The sequence below is a fragment of the Pyrus communis genome, chromosome 12 (genome assembly GCF_963583255.1).
Source record: "Pyrus communis chromosome 12, drPyrComm1.1, whole genome shotgun sequence".
In the NCBI taxonomy this organism is placed as follows: Eukaryota; Viridiplantae; Streptophyta; class Magnoliopsida; order Rosales; family Rosaceae; genus Pyrus; species Pyrus communis.
This window is the reverse complement of record NC_084814.1, coordinates 3,978,892-3,998,971: the sequence shown is the minus strand read 5'-3', so window position 1 is coordinate 3,998,971 and position 20,080 is coordinate 3,978,892. Positions and strand designations below refer to the sequence as shown.

The 20,080-nt window shown below is 36.3% G+C and overlaps 5 protein-coding genes and 1 non-coding gene across 8 annotated transcripts; 5 read left to right on the top strand and 1 right to left on the bottom strand.

Annotated features, from left to right (window-relative positions):
- Window positions 1–2,428: 2,428 nt before the first annotated feature.
- Window positions 2,429–5,070, top strand: LOC137710943 (vacuolar protein sorting-associated protein 55 homolog). Its single transcript, XM_068450113.1, has 5 exons — window positions 2,429–2,568; window positions 3,330–3,462; window positions 3,578–3,617; window positions 4,469–4,550; window positions 4,671–5,070. The coding sequence occupies exons 2-5, from the start codon at window positions 3,364–3,366 to the stop codon at window positions 4,864–4,866; spliced, it is 417 nt and encodes a 138-aa protein (XP_068306214.1). The 5' UTR covers window positions 2,429–2,568; window positions 3,330–3,363; the 3' UTR covers window positions 4,867–5,070.
- Window positions 5,071–6,317: 1,247 nt separating this feature from the next.
- On the top strand, window positions 6,318–9,108 carry LOC137709906 (eukaryotic translation initiation factor 3 subunit B-like). The gene is made up of 3 exons (XM_068448889.1): window positions 6,318–6,733; window positions 7,460–7,603; window positions 8,803–9,108. Exons 1-3 carry the CDS (start codon window positions 6,377–6,379, stop codon window positions 8,977–8,979), a joined length of 678 nt encoding a protein of 225 aa, XP_068304990.1. The 5' UTR covers window positions 6,318–6,376; the 3' UTR covers window positions 8,980–9,108.
- Window positions 9,109–10,484: 1,376 nt separating this feature from the next.
- Window positions 10,485–11,776, top strand: LOC137710816 (glucosamine 6-phosphate N-acetyltransferase). Its single transcript, XM_068449952.1, has 2 exons — window positions 10,485–10,684; window positions 11,082–11,776. The coding sequence occupies exon 2, from the start codon at window positions 11,113–11,115 to the stop codon at window positions 11,572–11,574; it is 462 nt and encodes a 153-aa protein (XP_068306053.1). The 5' UTR covers window positions 10,485–10,684; window positions 11,082–11,112; the 3' UTR covers window positions 11,575–11,776.
- On the top strand, window positions 10,527–10,629 carry LOC137711757 (U6 spliceosomal RNA). Its single transcript, XR_011065105.1, has one exon. It is a non-coding gene; the product is annotated as a U6 spliceosomal RNA (small nuclear RNA).
- A 94-nt stretch (window positions 11,777–11,870) lies between the features above and the next one.
- Window positions 11,871–15,999, bottom strand: LOC137710815 (iron-sulfur assembly protein IscA-like 2, mitochondrial). 3 transcript variants are annotated; one of them, XR_011065013.1, is made up of 5 exons: window positions 15,493–15,999; window positions 14,855–14,979; window positions 14,647–14,755; window positions 12,554–12,677; window positions 11,871–12,390 (listed from the first exon to the last, which is right to left on the bottom strand). XR_011065013.1 is itself a non-coding variant. In XM_068449950.1 (4 exons), the coding sequence occupies exons 1-4, from the start codon at window positions 15,685–15,687 to the stop codon at window positions 12,615–12,617; spliced, it is 492 nt and encodes a 163-aa protein (XP_068306051.1). In that variant the 5' UTR covers window positions 15,688–15,998; the 3' UTR covers window positions 12,401–12,614. The 3 variants fall into 3 exon arrangements, 1 of the variants encoding a protein (XP_068306051.1); XR_011065012.1 differs by having other exon boundaries at window positions 12,530–12,677; window positions 15,493–15,998; XM_068449950.1 differs by lacking the exon at window positions 11,871–12,390 and having other exon boundaries at window positions 12,401–12,677; window positions 15,493–15,998.
- Window positions 16,000–18,500: 2,501 nt separating this feature from the next.
- On the top strand, window positions 18,501–20,065 carry LOC137709904 (uncharacterized). The gene is made up of 2 exons (XM_068448886.1): window positions 18,501–18,872; window positions 19,895–20,065. The coding sequence occupies exons 1-2, from the start codon at window positions 18,547–18,549 to the stop codon at window positions 19,902–19,904; spliced, it is 336 nt and encodes a 111-aa protein (XP_068304987.1). The 5' UTR covers window positions 18,501–18,546; the 3' UTR covers window positions 19,905–20,065.
- Window positions 20,066–20,080: the final 15 nt, after the last annotated feature.

The following is a 20,080-nucleotide window of genomic DNA, read 5'->3' as shown; positions in this document are numbered from 1 at the left end:
CACGACCTTTTAGAAAACTGTATAATGAATTATAAAAAATTGTTAAACAAACATGGACCGGAGGTTATCTTAAAATTCATTTAAATGAAAAGTGGTAAATTTGGTTCACTTGAGATGCTAACCTTTCAAAATGCGATACTAATAAAAGTTGCATATTAGGACGAACTCTCAAAATTCTAACAAAATTCGAATTTGTTTTTCTACTTAATGTTCCAGGAAATTGCCTAAATAGCAAAGAACAATTGCACATGGAGCCTACCTTCTGAGTAGCACTTAAAAGCTCTCTTTGAACTCTCCTGTGCTCATATGAGAGGGAATTTTGTCGTCGCTTAATTTTAAGTCTAGCCTCTCTTTCTTTAATGAGAGATTCCATTGCAGCCTGATAGACATATTCAAACATTTAATAATGTACAAAAATTAACTAAATTCGGCCACATTGAATATCAAACCCATCTACCTACCATCTTATCCAACTCTTATTTCGTAAATTTCTCTTGTAAAGAAGCATAGTTTTTCCTGAGCCCCTCAATAATCTAATTCAATTCGTCTTCCTTGCTTTTCAATAAGATCCCTATTATCAAACAAACGCAATTACTGCAGTAAACAACTTCATTGAGGATTCAAACACACGAAAGATGTTATTCATACCCATTTCATCGCATTGCTGCTCTAACCATGAAAAATTAAAATTAATAATAATCGCTCAAATCAATTATAGTATATCACAAACTATGCCATCTAATAATCAATAAATTTAAGAAAATTTAAAATGAAATCAAATTCTTTAAATGTCCTAATTTTCTCAAATCTTGGAACCCCAAAAAAAAAAGAAAAAAAAAGAAAAAGAGATTAATGGGAAATGAAGGTTGAGTAACTAACTTGTCAGGATTTGGATAAGAGGCAGGAAGAGAAGGCCATGATCGTAACTCAGTCTTCCTGTAAAAAGGGTTTGGTATAAAACTTTCATGACACTTCTATAAAAATCCAGCATGCATAGTTCTTTTAAAGTCAACACATAACTTCATTTTAAACTTGTAAAGATGCAAACTTAAATAATTGATTTATATTTAAATAGAAAGAAAGTAGGGGTCAGTTTTACCTATATTTTGTTTCGTGTCACCCCATTTCTATTTTTAATTAAAAGCTTGTAACTTTTATGCATTTCCCGATAATGTTTACTTCCCTTCCCTTCCCCTGCTGCATAAACATTAGAATAGCTCTCGTTTACCTACAACAAATTGAAAACCATTTGGAGAAAATAACTAAGCATTTGGTTATTAGATTCTTAGTAGTCAAAGCAAGAAAAATACACATAACGAAACTATTGAAACTTTAAAACCCACTTCCCAAATTACGTTCTCAGACTGTCTAATGAGCATATTGATTTAAACTATCATCCCAAACCTGCAATGCCTGAGGTTTTGGTTAATCTAATTAATCATTTTTAATAGAAGAAAACAATTCATATAACAATAATTAGTAGAGAAAACGAATCCAGTAATGTAAAAATCATGGGATTGCTTGAATTTTGAGGGCTGAGGACAATTGCTTAATGGCACCAAGTTCCATTTTTAGTCAGAGTTCGAAACTGAATTTGAGACTCTTCTAGGTTCCTGTTAACAAACATAACATGGTGGACCAAATTCAAAACATATTTAAACCAAAAATTATAATTTGAGTTTTTCTAATTTTTTTTTCTATAAGAATTCTCATAACTCTAAACAAAAAGAAAAGTTTACCGCAAGCTTGGAGCTAACTGGGGTCAATTCTCCTTGATCTGCAATCACACAAAACAAAAATCGAAGTTCAAAACTTAATATAACCTCATCTGCCAATTCAAAGTCCAAACAATTAACTAAAAAAATCCAGAATTTATAAAGTTTAAACCATAATTATTGAGGTTAGATTGCAGGACAACCAACCTCTACTCGTTTCCCCACACACCAAACTCTGAGAACAAACAAAAACAGAACCAAATTATATAGCAGCATGCAAGTCACCAAGGAACAAAGAAAAAAGAATCCAAAATTTGAAAAAAGCGCATAGACAAAACTGGGAAACTCACCGCAAAACGATAAATAAACTACTTGTAAGTGTGATTTTATAATATTAGTTTGCAAAAGAAAATGAACAAATAAATAAACAACTCCAAACTCGCAAGTCTACAACGCACACTGCTTGATTTGATGCGCAGCAGTGACGAGAAAACCCTTTCAGGACAGGGAAAGGTGCAGTGTGTGAACGTTCCTATTGATTTGCAAAAATTAAAAATAAATAAAATAAATAGATAGAGCAAAAAGGAGGAAAGGGGAGAGAGGTTAGGTGAAAATTGGGATCACGTGCCGGGATCAGGAGATTCAGGACTACTTGTTGAAGTCCGATTCCAGAATTCTGAATTGTGGAGGCCCGATCCGTTTCCTGTTCGGGTAATCTTTCTTTATTGTTTTAGAGCTGAGCTCAGCTGCTGACTCCGGACGGACTCCGAATCACCAACCAACCGTTTTCGCCGGCAGTGTGGTCGGAATCGGATGGCTGAGCTCGATTGATTTGATTGAAGTAACAACTAAGGTAAATTCTTCAACCTTCCTTGGTGATTGCATTTTTGTTGAAGAATTGTCATTAATTATGGATAAATGGATATTTGTGGATTAATTTAGGATTTAAGTGAATGGAATGATACCTTATTAATTTAGCAGGAGTTGGAACCCTAACCCTGCTCTGATGATAGACATTTATGAACAGATTAGATTGGTTTTATATTTTTATTTATTAATTTAGGGTTTCTATCTTTTTGTGTTTGATTTGAGGGTGAGGGTTCCATTTCCTAATTTCCAATCCTATGAATTGCTGTAAGAAAGTCTCTGTTTTTCCTACATGCATTGCATTGTTCCCAACTTCAGAACACTGAGATGTCTAGTTCCGACTCCTTAGCTGCGCATTACTGTATTTGTATATCGTGGTCATGGATTCGTTGATTGTGCACACGGAGCATAACGCATTGACACATGAACCAACACTTTGTGTATGTGTATGTGTGAAATAGGCACTCGACGCAGTTTTAGCTGTAGTTTCTGCGGAATGGTTAATCTGTATTGTAGACTTTGCAATGATTTTCAATTGTACAACACTTTTTGTAAGTAATAAGTCATGATAGTTGTGAAAGAATTCAAGAAATCACAAGCAAGAGAAATAACATCGCCCCACACATGTGCCTATATGCCATGCTTCAGGGTGGTTCCATGGTTCACTCTACGCTTATGGACTAACATTCAGAGATTGAAGTTGATGTATGGGGAATGAGCATATATTTAAGCACATCATGTTTTCAGGTGTTCCCCATCTGCGTGCTAAGGCAAGTACTTGATGGCTGACTTACCAGGCTATATGCGTGCCTGCTTGCACACTGGAAAACTTGCCGCCCTGGCAATTTTGGTCTCTGGAGGGATTGTATTGCAAATTTTGGTGGGTAGTGCTTCTTATTGTCAGTTATGCTCAATTCATATGTAATTAGTAAGCTTTTCTCTGTTGTAAGTTGATGGTCATACTAGGTTCTCATCTATCACGGCTTTTGATGCAGGCGTGTGCTTTGTACAATAATTGGTGGCCAATGCTAACTGGTAGGTTCTGAACTGTTGTTTTCCTTCGTAAACTTGCTATGTGATGCCTTTTCTTTTGGCCAAATAAGCTGTTATGTTATGCTACGTGTTAATGTGCTTGTAAGATGATAGGTATGCCAGTACTCAAAAGATTTCAATTTTTGATTATCTAGCTCCTTTAAGAAAGAATCTTTAAGGGTAATGATATTCTATTCCCTTTATTTTAATTCCCATAACTCAAATGAATAAATAGATCTGAATACGTTTTACATTTTGCTTTCTTTTTTGTTGAAGTTTCTTATATCTTTTTGCTTCATGGTTTCAGAATTATTTTCATATTTGTCTTTGACCTGATTAGAAACAAGAGCCTTTGAGCCTTCGGTCAGGTGGTAAAAGGATAGTGATATGGTTTGATGGTGACTTTAAATGACATCTAGGATAGCAACAACATGTACGAACATAGGTTCAGGAATAAATCAGGGTTGGATATCTCTGCTGTCTTGTATTTATGGTATTGGTTTTGGTGATATTCCACACCCCCCTAATGCTTATATTCGATTGATGGTTAAACGTGATTAGTAATTCTTCTATACAGGTGAATGCTTTCACTAGAAATAATTGCTTTCCAATAACTAAAATGTGCGGATAATGGAATTCCACGATCATATCGTCCCCTTATTTGTTGGTGTCAAAGTCTGTGTTATATTGTCATCATTGGCCTGTTCAACTTTAACATTTTTTAATTATCAAAACAAGATAAATATTACATTTTTATGGAATCTTCCCTCGAGAGAACATCCTCTATATAGATTTCAATGATTTGAATGAAAACATGCATGCTGATGGTGTGGTCATCTCACGATGTTTTGCAGTAATAATGTACGTGCTTCTTCCCTTGCCATTGCTGTTCTTTGTGGGATCCGATTTTTCTATATTTTCACAATCTGAAAATGGGTTTGTCTTTCTCCCCTGAACTTGCTTACTGAAATAACTATTCGTTTAAAGTCTAAAGCTGCATCAACATTATTCGTGTTCTTACTCCCTTCGCTTATTAAATACTGTATGATGAAACAGCTGGGTAAATGCAACCAAGTTCTTGACCGGAGCTTCAGCTATTGGAAGCATTGCAATCCCTGCTATCTTAAAACACGCTGGTGTAATTGGTTGGGGGGCCCTGGCTATGGAGCTCTCATCCTTTTTCGTATTTGTACTGGCAATAATGTGTTACATTCGGACGAGTGATGATGATGACAGCTACAGTTCGATCTGAGGTATGCCTCTCCTGCGGTCCTGCCAGATTTCTGTAAAGACGCGTTATTTTCCCATAAGACGTTTCTATTTCTTGGTGAACATTGCCTCCAATATCAGCTTGTTATATATTCCAAAACTGCTTTCCCCTTTACGTTTTTTCCTGTTCGAGTGTAATTCTTTATCCATGTAATTGAGTGTGTATTGTGTTTAATACGTTTTAACATCTCATTGTATCGATTCCCATCAGAATTGTGTATCCTTGTACCTTTAGTGTAGTTGATGGTTTGGTCGTCACATTATGGTCTCCGTTGGTGAGATAAGTTTCGGGTTGACCTCATATGAATGCATTTGATATGCTTTGTGGCCACCCTTATTTAGTGGATTGGTTTTGTATTTAACGAAAAATCATATTTTTATACTAAAAAGTCAATTCTGGTACTATTCACTTTACCTTTTATTTTGTCCTTATCATTAAAACTCAAATCAAGCTATTTTCATTAATTTTCTTTAAAAAAAATGAAAACTGAAAGTAGATCCCAAACGAGTTTTGAGTTTTAGTTTTCAAAAAATGTGATAAAAATGAAAATTAAAAACGAAATGGTTATCAAAAAGGCCTCACAGAAAAACAAAAATCACTTACAATAATATGTTGTTGAACTGAAACATCATGCCGCAATGGACCTGTTTTATGTACATACATAGTCCCAAAAAGTAAAAAATACTTTAGCGCAAAGGGGTGGGCTCGGTACATCAAAAACCGAACTAAAAAAGTTTGATTGAAAACCAAATTGAAACTAAAAACACAAACGAAACCGAAAACTATTGGTTCGGTTTCAGTTTTGATAGTTCAAAGTTCAAACATCAAACCGAACCAAATATAAATCAATATTTTTTTATATATTTATGTTGTGTATTCATTTTTCAAAGTCCACCTTGAAATTAATCATTAGTCTAATTTCAATTTCAAGTTAGATAAACTTAACTATAAGCCCAATTATATTTTGAACAAACGATATTATCTACATTAAAGAATAAGGCTAAATCTCACAATAAACTAGTAATAATGTGGTTCAAATTTACTTTCGACAAAAAAAACTTAAAATCTCTCACTAACAAATGAAGAGAAAAATCTTATTTCTTATATATTTTCTAGCTTAAAAATAAAAAGATTTTTTTTTTTTACAAAAACACAAAAACCAAAGTGGACTAAAAGCCAAACTCATCTTTGTTGGGAAAAGGAAAATATTTTAGAAATATGATTTAATTAGTGATTTTATATAATTTAATTAAGATTTTGATATGATTTGATTTGGTTGGGTTTCTTTGTCTTGTAAATAAATGATTTATTTCCTAATGTTACTCATTTGTAATCTTATAAATATATCTGTAAAGAAACATAAAATATTAAAATTATTATTCGAGTTCGTGAGATTATTAAAAAAATTCTTCTATTTGTCTTAAACCCTTTATTTTCAGTTATTTTGCGAGGCAGAAAACGCTCTATTCGTAGAAAGTGAAAAGCGAAAAGCATGACAATCGACACCGCCACCATGGGAGAGCAAGAGCAGCTGCGCCTCCAACTCTCCGCCCTCCACTTAAACACTCCGCCTCCTCCGCCGCCTCTTTACCAAAACTTGTATGAGTCTGATGACCAACAAGTCTTCTACAACGACGACGGCTTGCTGTTCGACATCGGGTTCGGAAACGTGATTGTCGTCGATAACCTTCCAATTGTTGATGCCAGGATGGCCGAGAAGCTCGAAAGCGAAATCCGACAAGCGTTTAGTGAAGTTGGTGTGATTAAACACGATGGGATTTCCGTGCCTCTGAATCCCCAAACCCACGAAATCTTGGGTCGTTGTTTTATAGAGTTTAATTCTCGTCAGGTAGTATTTATTTTCTGTGTTGAATTGGGAATTTCATGCTTTTAGTTTCATGCTGTCGAACTTGAATTTGATTAGGTTTACAGTAGTTGAAATCAAATCAAATGAGTATGAGTGGTGCTAAATGTGTTCAACCGTTTGATTTGAAGCAGAAATATTAAATCATGTCTATTGGATTGGATGCAATAATTTTGAAATGAGGTAGAGCCCTGCTAGAGCATTGAATCATACACTTCATCGAAACTCCGCATTCCACCATGTAAACCATGGGAAAAGATTTCATTTTTCGGTTCAATGTTGTCGCTTTTTACCTCAGAGTGTGGATGGAGTGAAACGAAAGAGTTTCCGGGAAATGTTGGAATGGGGAATAGAGTTCCTTTTTGGGCTTCCTTTTGGTCTTCAATTTTCTTTGGAGTTGAAGGCGCCGTTGTATTGACGCCTCTCTTTTCTGTTTTGGTTAAGGATTTGTATGTATTCCAGGGGATCACTTGCCGGCTATGTCCTTTTTATTCGATTTGTAGCATATTAATTTGATCTAGGCGTTTCTCAACTGTATAGGTTTAGAATGCTATCATCCAAGTGTTAGATATTTTAGAGAGTAAAGCGTGGACGGTAATTTATATAGGTGGTTTGCTGATATACAAGGCGTGCATTAATTGTTGTGTATTTGTCATCCGCTCATCGATATGCATTTCTTTGGCATCTCATCTTTTCATGTTCCCTTTGTAGGAAGCGGAACTTGCTAGGGAGAAGAGAGATGGTTACAACTTCCATACACATACACTATCAGTAAGCCTGTATGATGACTTGGACAGGTTCGTTGATATCCTTGATGAGGGGACTATTCCAGAAACTTATCCAGCCGCTTGTATGGTAATTTTTCGTAACCTCACTGTGCCTGTCAACTGTCATTTTTATTTTAATTCTATGTTTTCAGTTGCTTCTTGTTGTACGGTATATTTTCTATCGATTCAACTTTTCTATATGCATTTAGCAAGCAGGATATTTTCATCATTATTTATCTTAATTGTATTGAACATTATCTAATATCTATGTCAAATTCTGTTTATTTCAAATGCATATTGAGATGAATTGTAACCTTATGGGAAGAAATTATAACTAAAGAAGAGAAGCCAGACGCTATGACTATAAGCGTTTGAGTTGAAATTTTGCCATTTTAAATTTCTTAATATAACCAAGTCGATCAGTTTCTTTCTTTCATTTCTGAAGTTTTAATTTCAAGTTCTTTATTTCTGAGAGATCTTAACAGTCATTTAGTTGAGAATAGTATACACAATGAACTATATAACTGGAAAACTTGAAGGCAATAAATGAAAAGCTTGATGATAGGAACAGTAGTATTTTGGTCCAAGAAAAGGATTTGTTTGGCTTGTGATTATTGGAGACTACTTAAGACTCAGGCCATGTTACAAAAGTCTGTTGTCCGCATCGTGAGCATCCCACTCGTGCTATAAAAAAAGTACATCATGGTGAAATTGCAGATTATAGCTGTGGTATTACACAGCTAATGCGTTTCACGTTCCAATTTTGGTGAATTGTTATGATTCCTGCTTGTAATCTCAAGTGGTTTTCATGATAATAGTGTCTTGATACCTTGTGTTGTTTAATCTAATGGAGAAAACATTTATGGATGGTGGAATAACTGCAACCGGTTGATGTTTACCAATGCACACTTATTGCGTAGGTTAGTGTTCGTTACTTTCTAAATGATTCAGAAGGTCTCATCACAGTCTCGTACGATCATTTTCATGTTGCGTTTGGGGTTAGGACCATGAAGTATCGACACTAAGTTATTAAGAAATGGGGATTTTCTATTGCCATGATATCAATTACGGTACTTTATTCGTCTTATGTTCTTGAGGTAGCATTCATAATGTGGAAGAATAATAAGTCTTTTCCTATGTAGTTAGTAATGTATGCGTTGCATCATTGGACGCTTATTTTTCAGCATGATTTTATAGTAACTGAACAGCACTGCAGTATCTGTTAGACAATGTAAGTTTGTTAAAAATACCCGAACCAGAACTAGATGAACTAAATCTATTCTGCAGTCCTCAAGGTATCTGGGGCCATCCCCGTTGCTTAGTCCCTTGAAAGAGGAAGAAGTACCGGAAGAAGCCGATCGAGTAAACCACGGCAGAGAAGCAAGAGAGCAAAAGGAGCAAGATTTCGGGGAAGTCATGGCATCAATTGGAATGATGAGTATTAGAGGGGAAAGCATGGAATGAAGACTGGAAGCGTACATGTACATTTTGAAGTGAATTTCCAGTGCTGAGTGCTCTAAATTTTCATCCCATATTTCTCACCCAACATCTTTGTAACAATTATTATTATTTTTATTATTATTTTTACAAGTTTATCCGGCATAAAATTACTTTCGATGAAATAAGATCTCTTTCAAACAAAGATAAAGGACATCTCCGATGGAGAGGAATAAATGTCCAAAAACAAAAAAATAGTTTGATCTGTTCAAAAATTCAGCTCTAACCGAAGGTTAGGCTATAATTCTATGGAGATCATTAGGCCGTTATTTGGCCAAAAGGGCATCAAGCTGGTCAAATATAGCTCCCATCTTAGTTTTTTTTTTTAGGCTCAGCTTTTCAGTTGCAATAATTGATTATTCAACGGCTAGATTTGAAAACATTAAAGGTAGTTTGATTAAATTAACTAATAAATTTAAAGTATAAACTTAAAACTACGTTCGGTTGGAGATGGTACATGAGTACGGTTTGACATCGTTCATTTAAAAATAATATTTTACAAGACTATAATTCTTGACAGTGTTATATTTAGTACTTTTGGTTGGAAATGACCTAAGGCCTACTTACTCAGCTGAAGCTAACTTACAACGATCAATTTGTGGATAAGTTAATGTTTGAATAATGCTCTAATACATCAAGCATACACATCGAAATCAAAAATAGAAAGAGTAGAGAATCGTCTGCTTTATGATATTAATAGACACGTTAATCGGTGAATCGTAGATGTCTCTGTATTATAATGGTCGCATAGTAGGAGGGGATACTAGGTGAATAGATGGCTAAGGACTGAGAGATCTGCAACACGTTGGAAATCTATTTGGTGTTGATTGTCCATAATCTATTTCCACTTATTTAAGGAAAATTTTAACAAAAAACTCACGGTATTGTTCATTTTAACGAAAAATCATATTTTTACACCAAAAAGTCAAGCTTAGTACTATTCACTTTACCCTTTATTTTTTCTTTATTATTAAAACTCAAAGTTTTCAAATTCTTTTCATTAATTTTCTTTTATTTAAGGGCAAGCAAATCGAGGCGTTTTAGAGCATCTCCAAATGAGATGTCAAATTATTCAAATCAGTAATAACGGTAATAAAAGACAACATTAATGTTTTCCAACCGAAAAGCCAAATCTGATGTGGTATGAAATGGATTGACATCTCTTCCCCTTGCTGTCAAATTTGACAGCACCTTCAAATTTTTTTAATTAATTATTAAATGTATTTTATTAATTTTTTATTAGTTTAAAGCATTATTTTTTTTATTTCTTTTCATTCCCAATACAAAGAAAGTACATGAATATTATTTTATGTTTAAAATTTGACATATCGGTTAGAGAAAAACAATTTAAAAGATGTTAAAATACCATTTAAGCCTTCAAATTTAAATTTTAAGTTTAAAATTTAACATCTACTTTAGATATGGTATTAGGAACAGTGCTGAGGTACGCTCCCACATCGCCCAGACGTGGATCCAGAGTACGCTTTATATAGGTTTTGCCTGCAGAGAAGCTCGTCCCTTCGGGGACATCCGATAAAATTGGAACGATACAGAGAAGATTAGCATGGCCCCTGCGCAAGGATGACACGCATAAATCGAGAAATGGTCCAAATTTTTTTTTAAATCCGTCCAATCAAACAGCTTCAATCTCCGTCGTTTCGCTGCATTCAAGGTAATTACAGTTGTTAAAAACAAAATTTTCAAAGATTTCTGGGATTCTTTTAGCTTCTTCGCTGTTAAATTATTAAACTCGAAGTTAATTTTGTTCAAACACCAAGTATTGTTCTTCAATTTGTTCTTACAAGAAAGCATATGAGAACGTGGCACACTACCTGTTCGATGAAATGTGTCTGAGAATCTGTCAGTCTGATGTATTTTTGTCAGAGCGTAAAAATTCGACTCTTGCAATCCTTGAACAAGTAATCTTGTAACCATGTCCAATGGAGGAGTAATTTTCGATTGCTTTGCTCGACTGTAGCTCCACTTCCCCATGTTTTCATGGGTTGTTTTGTTGAACTTTAGTTTACTTGTTTCTCTGGTTAATTTTGATTTGGTTCTTAATGTTTTAGTTGGCAACCAGCACTGCGTCTTTCTGCAAAGATGGAGAGGAGTGAAGGGCAAAATTTTCGCGTCCGAAAATTAGAGATGTCAGATAAAAGCAAGGGTTTCATACAACTGTTGCAACAGCTAACTGTTTGTGATTCTGTATCTGACAAGGAGTTTGCAGATAGGTTCGGAGAGATTGGCTCCCTCGGAGATGACCATGTTATCTGTGTTGTAGAAGATGATTGCTCGGGGAAGATTATTGCAACTGGAAGTGTGTTCATCGAGAAGAAGTTCATCAGGAACTGTGGCAAAGTCGGGCACATTGAAGACATTGTGGTTGACGCTGATGCTCGTGGGATGCAGTTAGGGAAGAAAATCATTAGCTTCCTTACGGATCATGCTCGCTCTGTTGGGTGTTATAAGGTGATTCTTGATTGCAGTAACGAGAACAGAGCATTCTATGAGAAGTGCGGCTTCAAGCAGAAAGAAATTCAGATGGTCAAGTATTTCACTTGAAAAGCTTTCTTTTTCTTAATGTATTTTTCTTCGTGTCTTGCGATCTTCATTCGAAATAAGGCCGCAAATGCAATTCGTAACTCAAAAACCATGATTTATGACTTCTTGATGTTGGCATTTTGCTTCGTTTGTATTGTGTTGCGTTGTGCAGTATGAAATAAACAAGGGTCCGCTTGGCCAAAAATAGAGTGTGAAAATCATTTCTCTAAATTTGTAACACGATCCAGGCCATGGCAATGTTCGCCTAATTAGTGATTATATCTGTAACGTCATTTTCAGTTTATAGTAAAATGACCATCTATTTCGTTCAAAACCATGTTTTCGGAGTGCCAGGAACAAAGGGTAAAAGATCATTTCTACAAATCTTCAGATTACAAGTTGGAGCCTGGATCGATTCGTGCAGTTCCATACAAGCAATGCTCATTGTCCTGTTAGGAACTGCGGATTGCGCGTAGAGCCGGGTGTCATAGGAGGCTGCTAGCAAGAAATGAAGGACGGAACTTTTGGGTCAATAGCATTACCAAATTTTCCAAATCTATAAGAGCAGTTGCTTTGCAGTAAGGTATTGATGCTTCAAAATTGCAACTTCAGCATCCGAATTAAACATGCAATTTCCTTACAAAAAGTAACCATTGATCTATGCCGCTACACGGCATCAAAACAGGCGATCGATCAAATAACACAAGTTCGATCAAATAACACAAGTTACGGTTGATTCAACTCAATTACAAGTGATGAGCGCGGCGGGCAACTGAACAAATTCCTAGTCCCGACCAATCGTGTATAGTTGTGGTTATTAACATCCCAGACAGAAAGCTGAAAAAAGTACAAGAAGATGCCTCAATGAGATGTATGTGGTATAGGTATAAACGTGTGATACATCAAAGAGATTATTACACAATATACTCAAATAACCATTATTCAAAAAATCGAGTGAAAAATGATATGTAAGCACCTATTTAGGTTGAACCTAATTCACCTCCTAGTCTTTAGCTATCTTGGAAGGCTGTGCACAAAAGTAGTCGCAATGCGGAAATCTATTATTTCACCATGAAAGAACTTTTACAACTGCACCCCCCGACCGCACTTGGATTTGTGGTCACCTGAACATGAAACCAGGATTAGGTTAAATATACATGAAATTCCTGTGTAAAAGATGTGAAGAACTTCAGTATCATAAAGTTACAACCCAAAGACAGACATATATGCAATCACATAACAAAACACGATGCTTCCTCTTAAGGCATCTGACGCGCTATATTAACTACCAGTAACTGCAAAGAAATGGAAGTACAGAAATCAAAACAACAGAAATAAATTGAATCTGTGGATCTTCAATCATAATGAGTTACAACCAAATTCTAGGCTCTAGCCTTATTAATTTGCTCCATACTGCAAAACCAATATGGTAGTGGAACAGCTGAATTTGTGCCTCAAATTCAGCGGAAGACTATTTGAGTGGGATTGCCATTCCTCCAAGTCAGACGGTAACACATTGACATCTGAACACTCATCAATAGTTCTTAGCAAAAAGTCTAAGAGAAAACTAATGCAGTTAATATTTTAAAACGAATTAACTTCATGACATGAGACCTCTTAGAATTGGAGAGTTTTCCTGGTGAGGGCCTCTCATTGACAGCTGAACGAATAGAATGTGCAGCAGGTGTACTTTGAGCCCTATAATGGCGTATTTGAATGAGGGGTTTCCAAGAACCAAGGGATTTAGGTCACATTAGTAAGAAATGCACTACAACACATCAAAAAGGGAAGAAATGCAGTACATGAGCATTACAACAGTCACTAAACCTTTAGAATTTTCAATTGACTCCTTTCAAGTAGTCATTTACAAATCCCTCTAAGCGCATTGCATCTAGTCGTTTCAATCTTCTATCCAATGTTTTGTAGTGCATTTTTTACTATTGTAGCCTAAATTCCTTGATACTTTGAAAATTCCTCATCCAAACACACCATAAGAGTCTTGTCCTACCAAATTTAGAAGGGATTCAGCAGATTTCAGATTTTAAACATCCCCATATTGTTTGACCAAACCCGTAATGGGCACACTACAAACCTAAGCAACCACACATAAGGGCATAGCCATGTTAAAAGCACCCCTGTTCTATAGCCCGGGGAAGTTTCCTCGTAATCCCACGTGTAACAAAGTCCACTCATTTAAAAGAACAAAACCGAGAAACCAAGCTTCCATATCCCAACTGAACTCACTGCAAGATTCTTCCATCCCTTATGGCTATTCCTAATCAGCTACCACCCACTCATTCACATAGAACAAACAGTTCTATCAATTCTCGAACTCTCCGCTCCATTTCGTTAGAAAAAGAAATTCCTAAAACAACTTCTTTATTGTAACTCCCCTCCCTGAAAGACAAAATCCCTTGTTCTGCTTGTCTAGACAACGCCAGCAATAACCAATCTGTTGCACAGCAGAAGAGCATTGTATTGCATTGCCAATTATCTCTCGTTTACAGCAACCTACTTAGAAAAAAATAAAGGTAGTGATGCCAAATACAGGAAACCGTTATGATACTTTCTAACATGGTATACATGCTCACTGAATTATCGGATAGCCTGTCAAGGGAACCGTTATGATACTTTCTAACATGGCCGACAGTGCACAATGGTGAGCCAAGACCTATACAATATCTATCATTGTTATATTTGATACACAGAATACCATTATGCAATGCTAACTTTTATATCTAGCAGATGGTTCTTACTTATCTTATGCACTGACACCACGATAGGCATCATTCATCCGACAGAAAACATTTCAAGCAGATCTTTCATTATAAAAGAATGTACTTCTAACTGTCATAAAAGAAGACCACTGGCAGATGCTCCTTACTTTTCTTATGCTCACCAAGATAGGCATAGTTAACAAAAATAATTTCAAGCACATCTTTCTAAAGAATATATTTCTTGACTACTTATTCTAGTTCACATATCCCGAACAGTGAAATTTCATGTGGGGTCATCTGTGTGAGATTTGACGTGCACCACGGACAGGAAAATTAAAGAACAAAGCATGAAATGGAATGAGATAAATTGACTTACTTGGAAAGCAGAACGAATCAGCTCCTCAACATAATCAACAGTTGCTCCTTTCACAAAATCATACGAAATATTGTCGACCACCAACTTTACCCCTCCTTTCTCAAATACTCTATTACAGAATGCATGGATTTCCAGTTAACCAAGCAAACTAAATAAGTAAAAACGTTTTTATTCAACAATTATAAATACAGAGGGAGACAATAAATACCTGTCATCCGGATGGCCTTTGTCATCCAGATCAAAAACATATTGGAACCCAGAACATCCACCGGTTTCTACACTCAAACGTAGCACCTTTCCCTCCGCTTCACTGGCTTGCAGCTGCTTCAGTCTCTGTGAGACATCCGTTAAGAAACCAAAGTCAGCACACATTAGTATGCAACTCACTCAAGATACAAGTATGGATTACCCTGACCAAAAACAACAAAGGATTACAGACACAAAAGCCCATAAGCCACATTAAACTCTCTTCGCCCAAAAACTGCATACCGCGAGCATGATAACCAATTCAATAAGAACGAAAAACCGAAATGGTACTCGGATTATCTGCTGGAATATAGCCGTTTGGCTGGTTAGAGTCTAACATCATAAGCGTTCTTCGTGCATCCATTACAAAGTTTAAACATTTCTTGTCTGTGTTTCTATTTTGTGATTCATTCCTCAAAATTAACGAAAATGGTCAGCTAAACAACGGAATTAAAACCATTTCGGGATTCATTCCTTTCGAGAAAATAAAGGAAAGATATAATTCCACATATCTACAAATTGATAACCCAAACATAGAAATGGAAAAGCCAGGCAGCCCACATATGGTATCGAATTGCAAGATAGGGAGAGAGGGATTACTTGTACACAGGTATCAGTCATGTGAACGGATTCGAGGTCGACGGACGGAGATGGAGAAGAAGAGGAGGCTTCTTCTGCAGCGGAAGAGGAAGAGGAATAGAAGAAAGAAGAGGATAGGAGCCTCTGGTTCTGCCTGATTCGAGCTGCAAAGTAGGGCGTCAGCCGGTGAAGGATCAGAGATCGTGGTGGAGCCATCGCCTGATAACGGACCTTTTGGAATTTTGGATTGCAAGATTTGGGGCGGTTGCGCGGTCGTCCGGGAATCTGGGGGTCCAGGCGGGGGAGGGGCTGGCTGGGCTGTGGCCGAAGGTGGTTTAGGACGGCCCAAGTCAGAGGAAGATTGGAGAGGAGTTAGCCGTGGAGGTTCCTGGTACGTTGGGTTAGGCCATGCTGCCGCTGCAAGGTAAGGGAGGGAGAAGACTTGTATCGGACGGTGCTATCGTCACCACTTCCGTCATAATAATACAACACAGACATGTGTTATTTTTCTTTACATGTGCTGGAAGACGGGTGGTGTGTTCAATATTTAGAATATCTGTATTGGTATAAACATTAATATGCAAATTTGCAGAAGAGTAATGCTATTTACATCATGTTTTTATATTATAGTTTCATATTATTTTAGGTGGTATTTGATGTGGACAGTCGTATCATTTGAATTAATCAGATTTTTAAATTTAGTTCATTATTTAATAAACTAATAATTAAGAAAAACAAGCTAATTAAATGATGATTGTGATATACAAGGACTCTTTCTTATTCCTTTCTTGGGTTTTGCAAATTTTTCAAATAATGTGGCTGTCCATATCAGATGTCACCTAAGGTGATATATAAATGTGATATAAAAACATATTATGAATAACATTACTCTTTGCAAAAATATCAACAGATATATCAATTATCATCATCGGTTGCTTTCAATGGAAATAATGGAAATTTAAATGAAACTTTAGGAATTGTCAAATATTGGTTGGGATTCAATATAAACGTTTCTTCAATATTTAACACAAATATGAACCATATCTGTTGATTTTAACCTAAACTTGATTTCTCTAATATGAGGTGAGGATTAGACTTCACCCGCATTTCTATATCTTTCTCTGCTTTTTTTTAATATTTCAATAAAAATATCAAGTGGATCAAATATTTTTAAACTATAGGTGTACCATATTTAATTATATAATGAGAGGAATATTTGGAGAAAAAAAATCATCAGTTGTATGATAACACATAATGTGCAGTTGTGTTCCAAGCACATTGAGTGATTAGTTATATGTTATCAATACAATTTATTAAAAAAAAAAAAAATGTTCCTCCAAACTCCAATTATATAATTACATATAGAGAAATATTTTTGTTATCAGCACACTAAAAAATTTCTCCATTGTCATCTTGTATTGTTTTGGCAAAACAGGTGAATGTGGTCTTAATCTCTACTAATTAATAAAACACTTATTGTTAACTAAAATCCTATGAAATTACCATTTTAACCCTTTAATTAAAACATAACATGAATAAGAAATATGAGACAAAAATGTAATTTCATACAACCAAATTTTGCTTTTTTTTTTTCAAAGCCTCACCTACATGTAATCCTAACATACCTCTAAATTTAAAAAATAAAAAATAAAAAATAAAAAACTTCCCACTCCTACCTTATCTATCTATTGACCTTAAAAATTACAAAGCCTACGTGACACGTATGCCGAGTAACTAATAAGCTAACTACGTTATTCGATTGATGTGGGGTGTGCCAACTCATCGGCCAAGCTCGGGCGAGGAGTAAAATTTGTTGAAGTTGCGTTGAGCACGTTGTTGACTTCTTGATCTTGCGACCGCGACCGAGGAAGGAACATGTCTCGGCATTCGGGTTCTCGAGTCTGAAGACAAGGCTGCTAGCTCTGTGAAGTTCATGAATTGTTGGCGGCGGGTTCGGTCATGGTGATTGTATTTGTATTTGTAAGAGTATAAGTACGTCGAACCGACTCCAAATTATATGAACACAGGTACTCAAAAGAGATGTATGTCTTGATGGTAAATGTAGTTCAGCCATCAGAATGTCAAACTCTGAAACTCACTTGTGAGTATCCAATCATAAAATCACTTGGCGTTCAATGTGTCGAATGTATTAACTTGTAACACCTTACCTCGCCGAAAAGGTTAATAAGATGACATCTGCTAATAAGGATTTGGAAACCTTTCTCAACCGAGACTTGGATAGGTAACCAGTCGGCCTCGACGTAGTGCTATTTATCCAAACTGAAGGTGCTCCTCGGTCAGCTGATTATACGATAACAATGTTGTTTATCCAAACTGAAGATGTTCGCGCGGTTGCCTTCACAGTGCTGTTTATTCAAACTGAAGGTGTGTTGGCGGAAAAAGAAAATAAAAAATCTCAAAGTGTTTGAAAGGTTTGTGCAGGGCAATTTGTGTGTTGAATTGGAGGGGCCTTGAATGATGCACTCTGCTTTCTATTTATAGCAACAAATTCTCCTTACGATCGAGTTAAAACCATATTCGGATTAGGACTTCTTATTCTGATCCAACCTTATCTCGACCAATCCTACTCCTATTAGGACTTTGAACTCCACCCCCTTTTCAAGCCGTATTCATTTCTGGCCAAGAATCCTCATTGCATTAGGACTCCTTATCGTACTAGGACTTTGACCCATCCTTATCCAAATCACTCATTCTTGCAATAGGACTCAACTACCTTAACTGAGCGGCTTACGACCACCAAACAACCCATAGTACATTTGAAAAAGCTTTGGGCCGAACATAAACCTACGCACGGCCCAATAATATTATTTTGGGTCTAAACACTATCGCTCACTTCCTCTCTCATTCTATTTCAAAAACAAAAATAAAAAATTTTCTCACACACACCAAGTGTGCCCATATGCTAGTGTAACTTTAAAAAATTGAAATTAATTTCATAAAAAAAAAATAAAAAAAATCGATAAATAAACCTCGGTAAAACATTTGTTCACTTTAACAGCCAGCCAACGCCGCAATCTCGTCGGAAACAGAAAGAAACACAGCGAAAGCGGAGCAATGAACTCGGTGGCGGCAAGGTGCGCGTGGAACGTGTTGAAACGGGCGAGTCAGGGGGTGGAGTCAGCGACGCTGACACTGGGTCATCGACATGAGCAATCGAGAGGGATTCGGGTGAAGGTTATGAACGGGAACCTGGAGTGGGCGCTGACGGTTATGCAGAGGAAGATGACGTCGAGTGGGATCGAGAGGATGATAAAGCGGGAGCAAACCCACCACCTCAAGAACTCCGAGAAGCGCATCTTAGCCCGCAAGAATCTCGAACAGAAACTCCGATCTCAAGACCTCGCTCGCAAGCTCAAGGCCGTCCTCCTGAAGAAAGTCAGGTACTCATTTCACAATCTCAAACAACAAATCGCAAAATTATGGATTATACAAAACCCATTTGTTGTTTTTGATTAAATCTTAATTTGTTCATTTTCAATGTAAATTATTCATTAGTGCTAATTGGTTAAGTGAATTTCTGTAGCTGGATTAGAGAATAGGGTTTAGGGTTTACACTACAAGTAGATGATTAAGAATGTGTTTAGTGCATATGGGTTTTGTGCCAAGTGACGGGTAATGGAAGATTTTGTTGTGTTTAAGCTTTTCCCAGCTTGTAGCTTGTATTGCAGTTCTACTGTTTGAGGTTCAACTGTTTGAGGTTTTGCCTGAGAAATGCGGCTTTTGCTTGAGTTCTTATATTCTTGTAGTTTTTCCATGGAAAACTACTCTTGAAGAGACCAACTTACAAGTCACGGGTACATTGCCATGTGGCGTCCTGCTAAACCCAAGGACGTGGATAAGAAAATGTTCACGTCCTTGTTCCATTTGCACGGGATGCCACCATGTCAATGTACCCATGCCATGTAAGTCATTCTCACTCTTCAAAGTAGAAAACTTTGAAACATTAATCAACCATTTGTTTGGTTTTACCTTTACCAATGGTGGATAAGGGGGAAAGAACAATTTATTAAATTCTCCAACCTTCTGTTTGGTTAGTAAGAAAAATAAACCAGAGTCCTATCATTTCCCTCCTAAACCTCTCTCAAGAAAGTCGATTTATAGGAACAAGAATTGCCCAAACTTTACTTTCTCATCTCCAAATGAAAGTGAACTCCAAACACATTCCCCTCTCTGCTGAGTTATAAATTCCATAATTTTACTTGGAGAGCGGCTTATAGTTTTTCACTTGATTTCTAAGTTTTTTGTAATGTAGACAGGGACAGTTTACATATTGTTTCAAATTTTAGACACTTGTTTCTTCCTTAGTTTGCCTCAGACTTCCTTTCTATGTGAATACTATCTCTTTTGATGTTCTTTACTTACCTCTTCTATGGGTATTAATTTCTGAGTTCATATTTTGCAGAGGCCTGTGAGAATATCGTTCGAGCAGATGCTGGATTGGCATTTACCATTTTTTTGTTCCAGAATTTCACAGCTAAATACAGCACTCTCTTTTCGTTTCCGCTGCGACTGTAGTTTTTATAGACAAGTAAGTTTTTATTGATGAGTAATTTACTCAGATTCTTCGAAGAAATTATTTATCATTTGA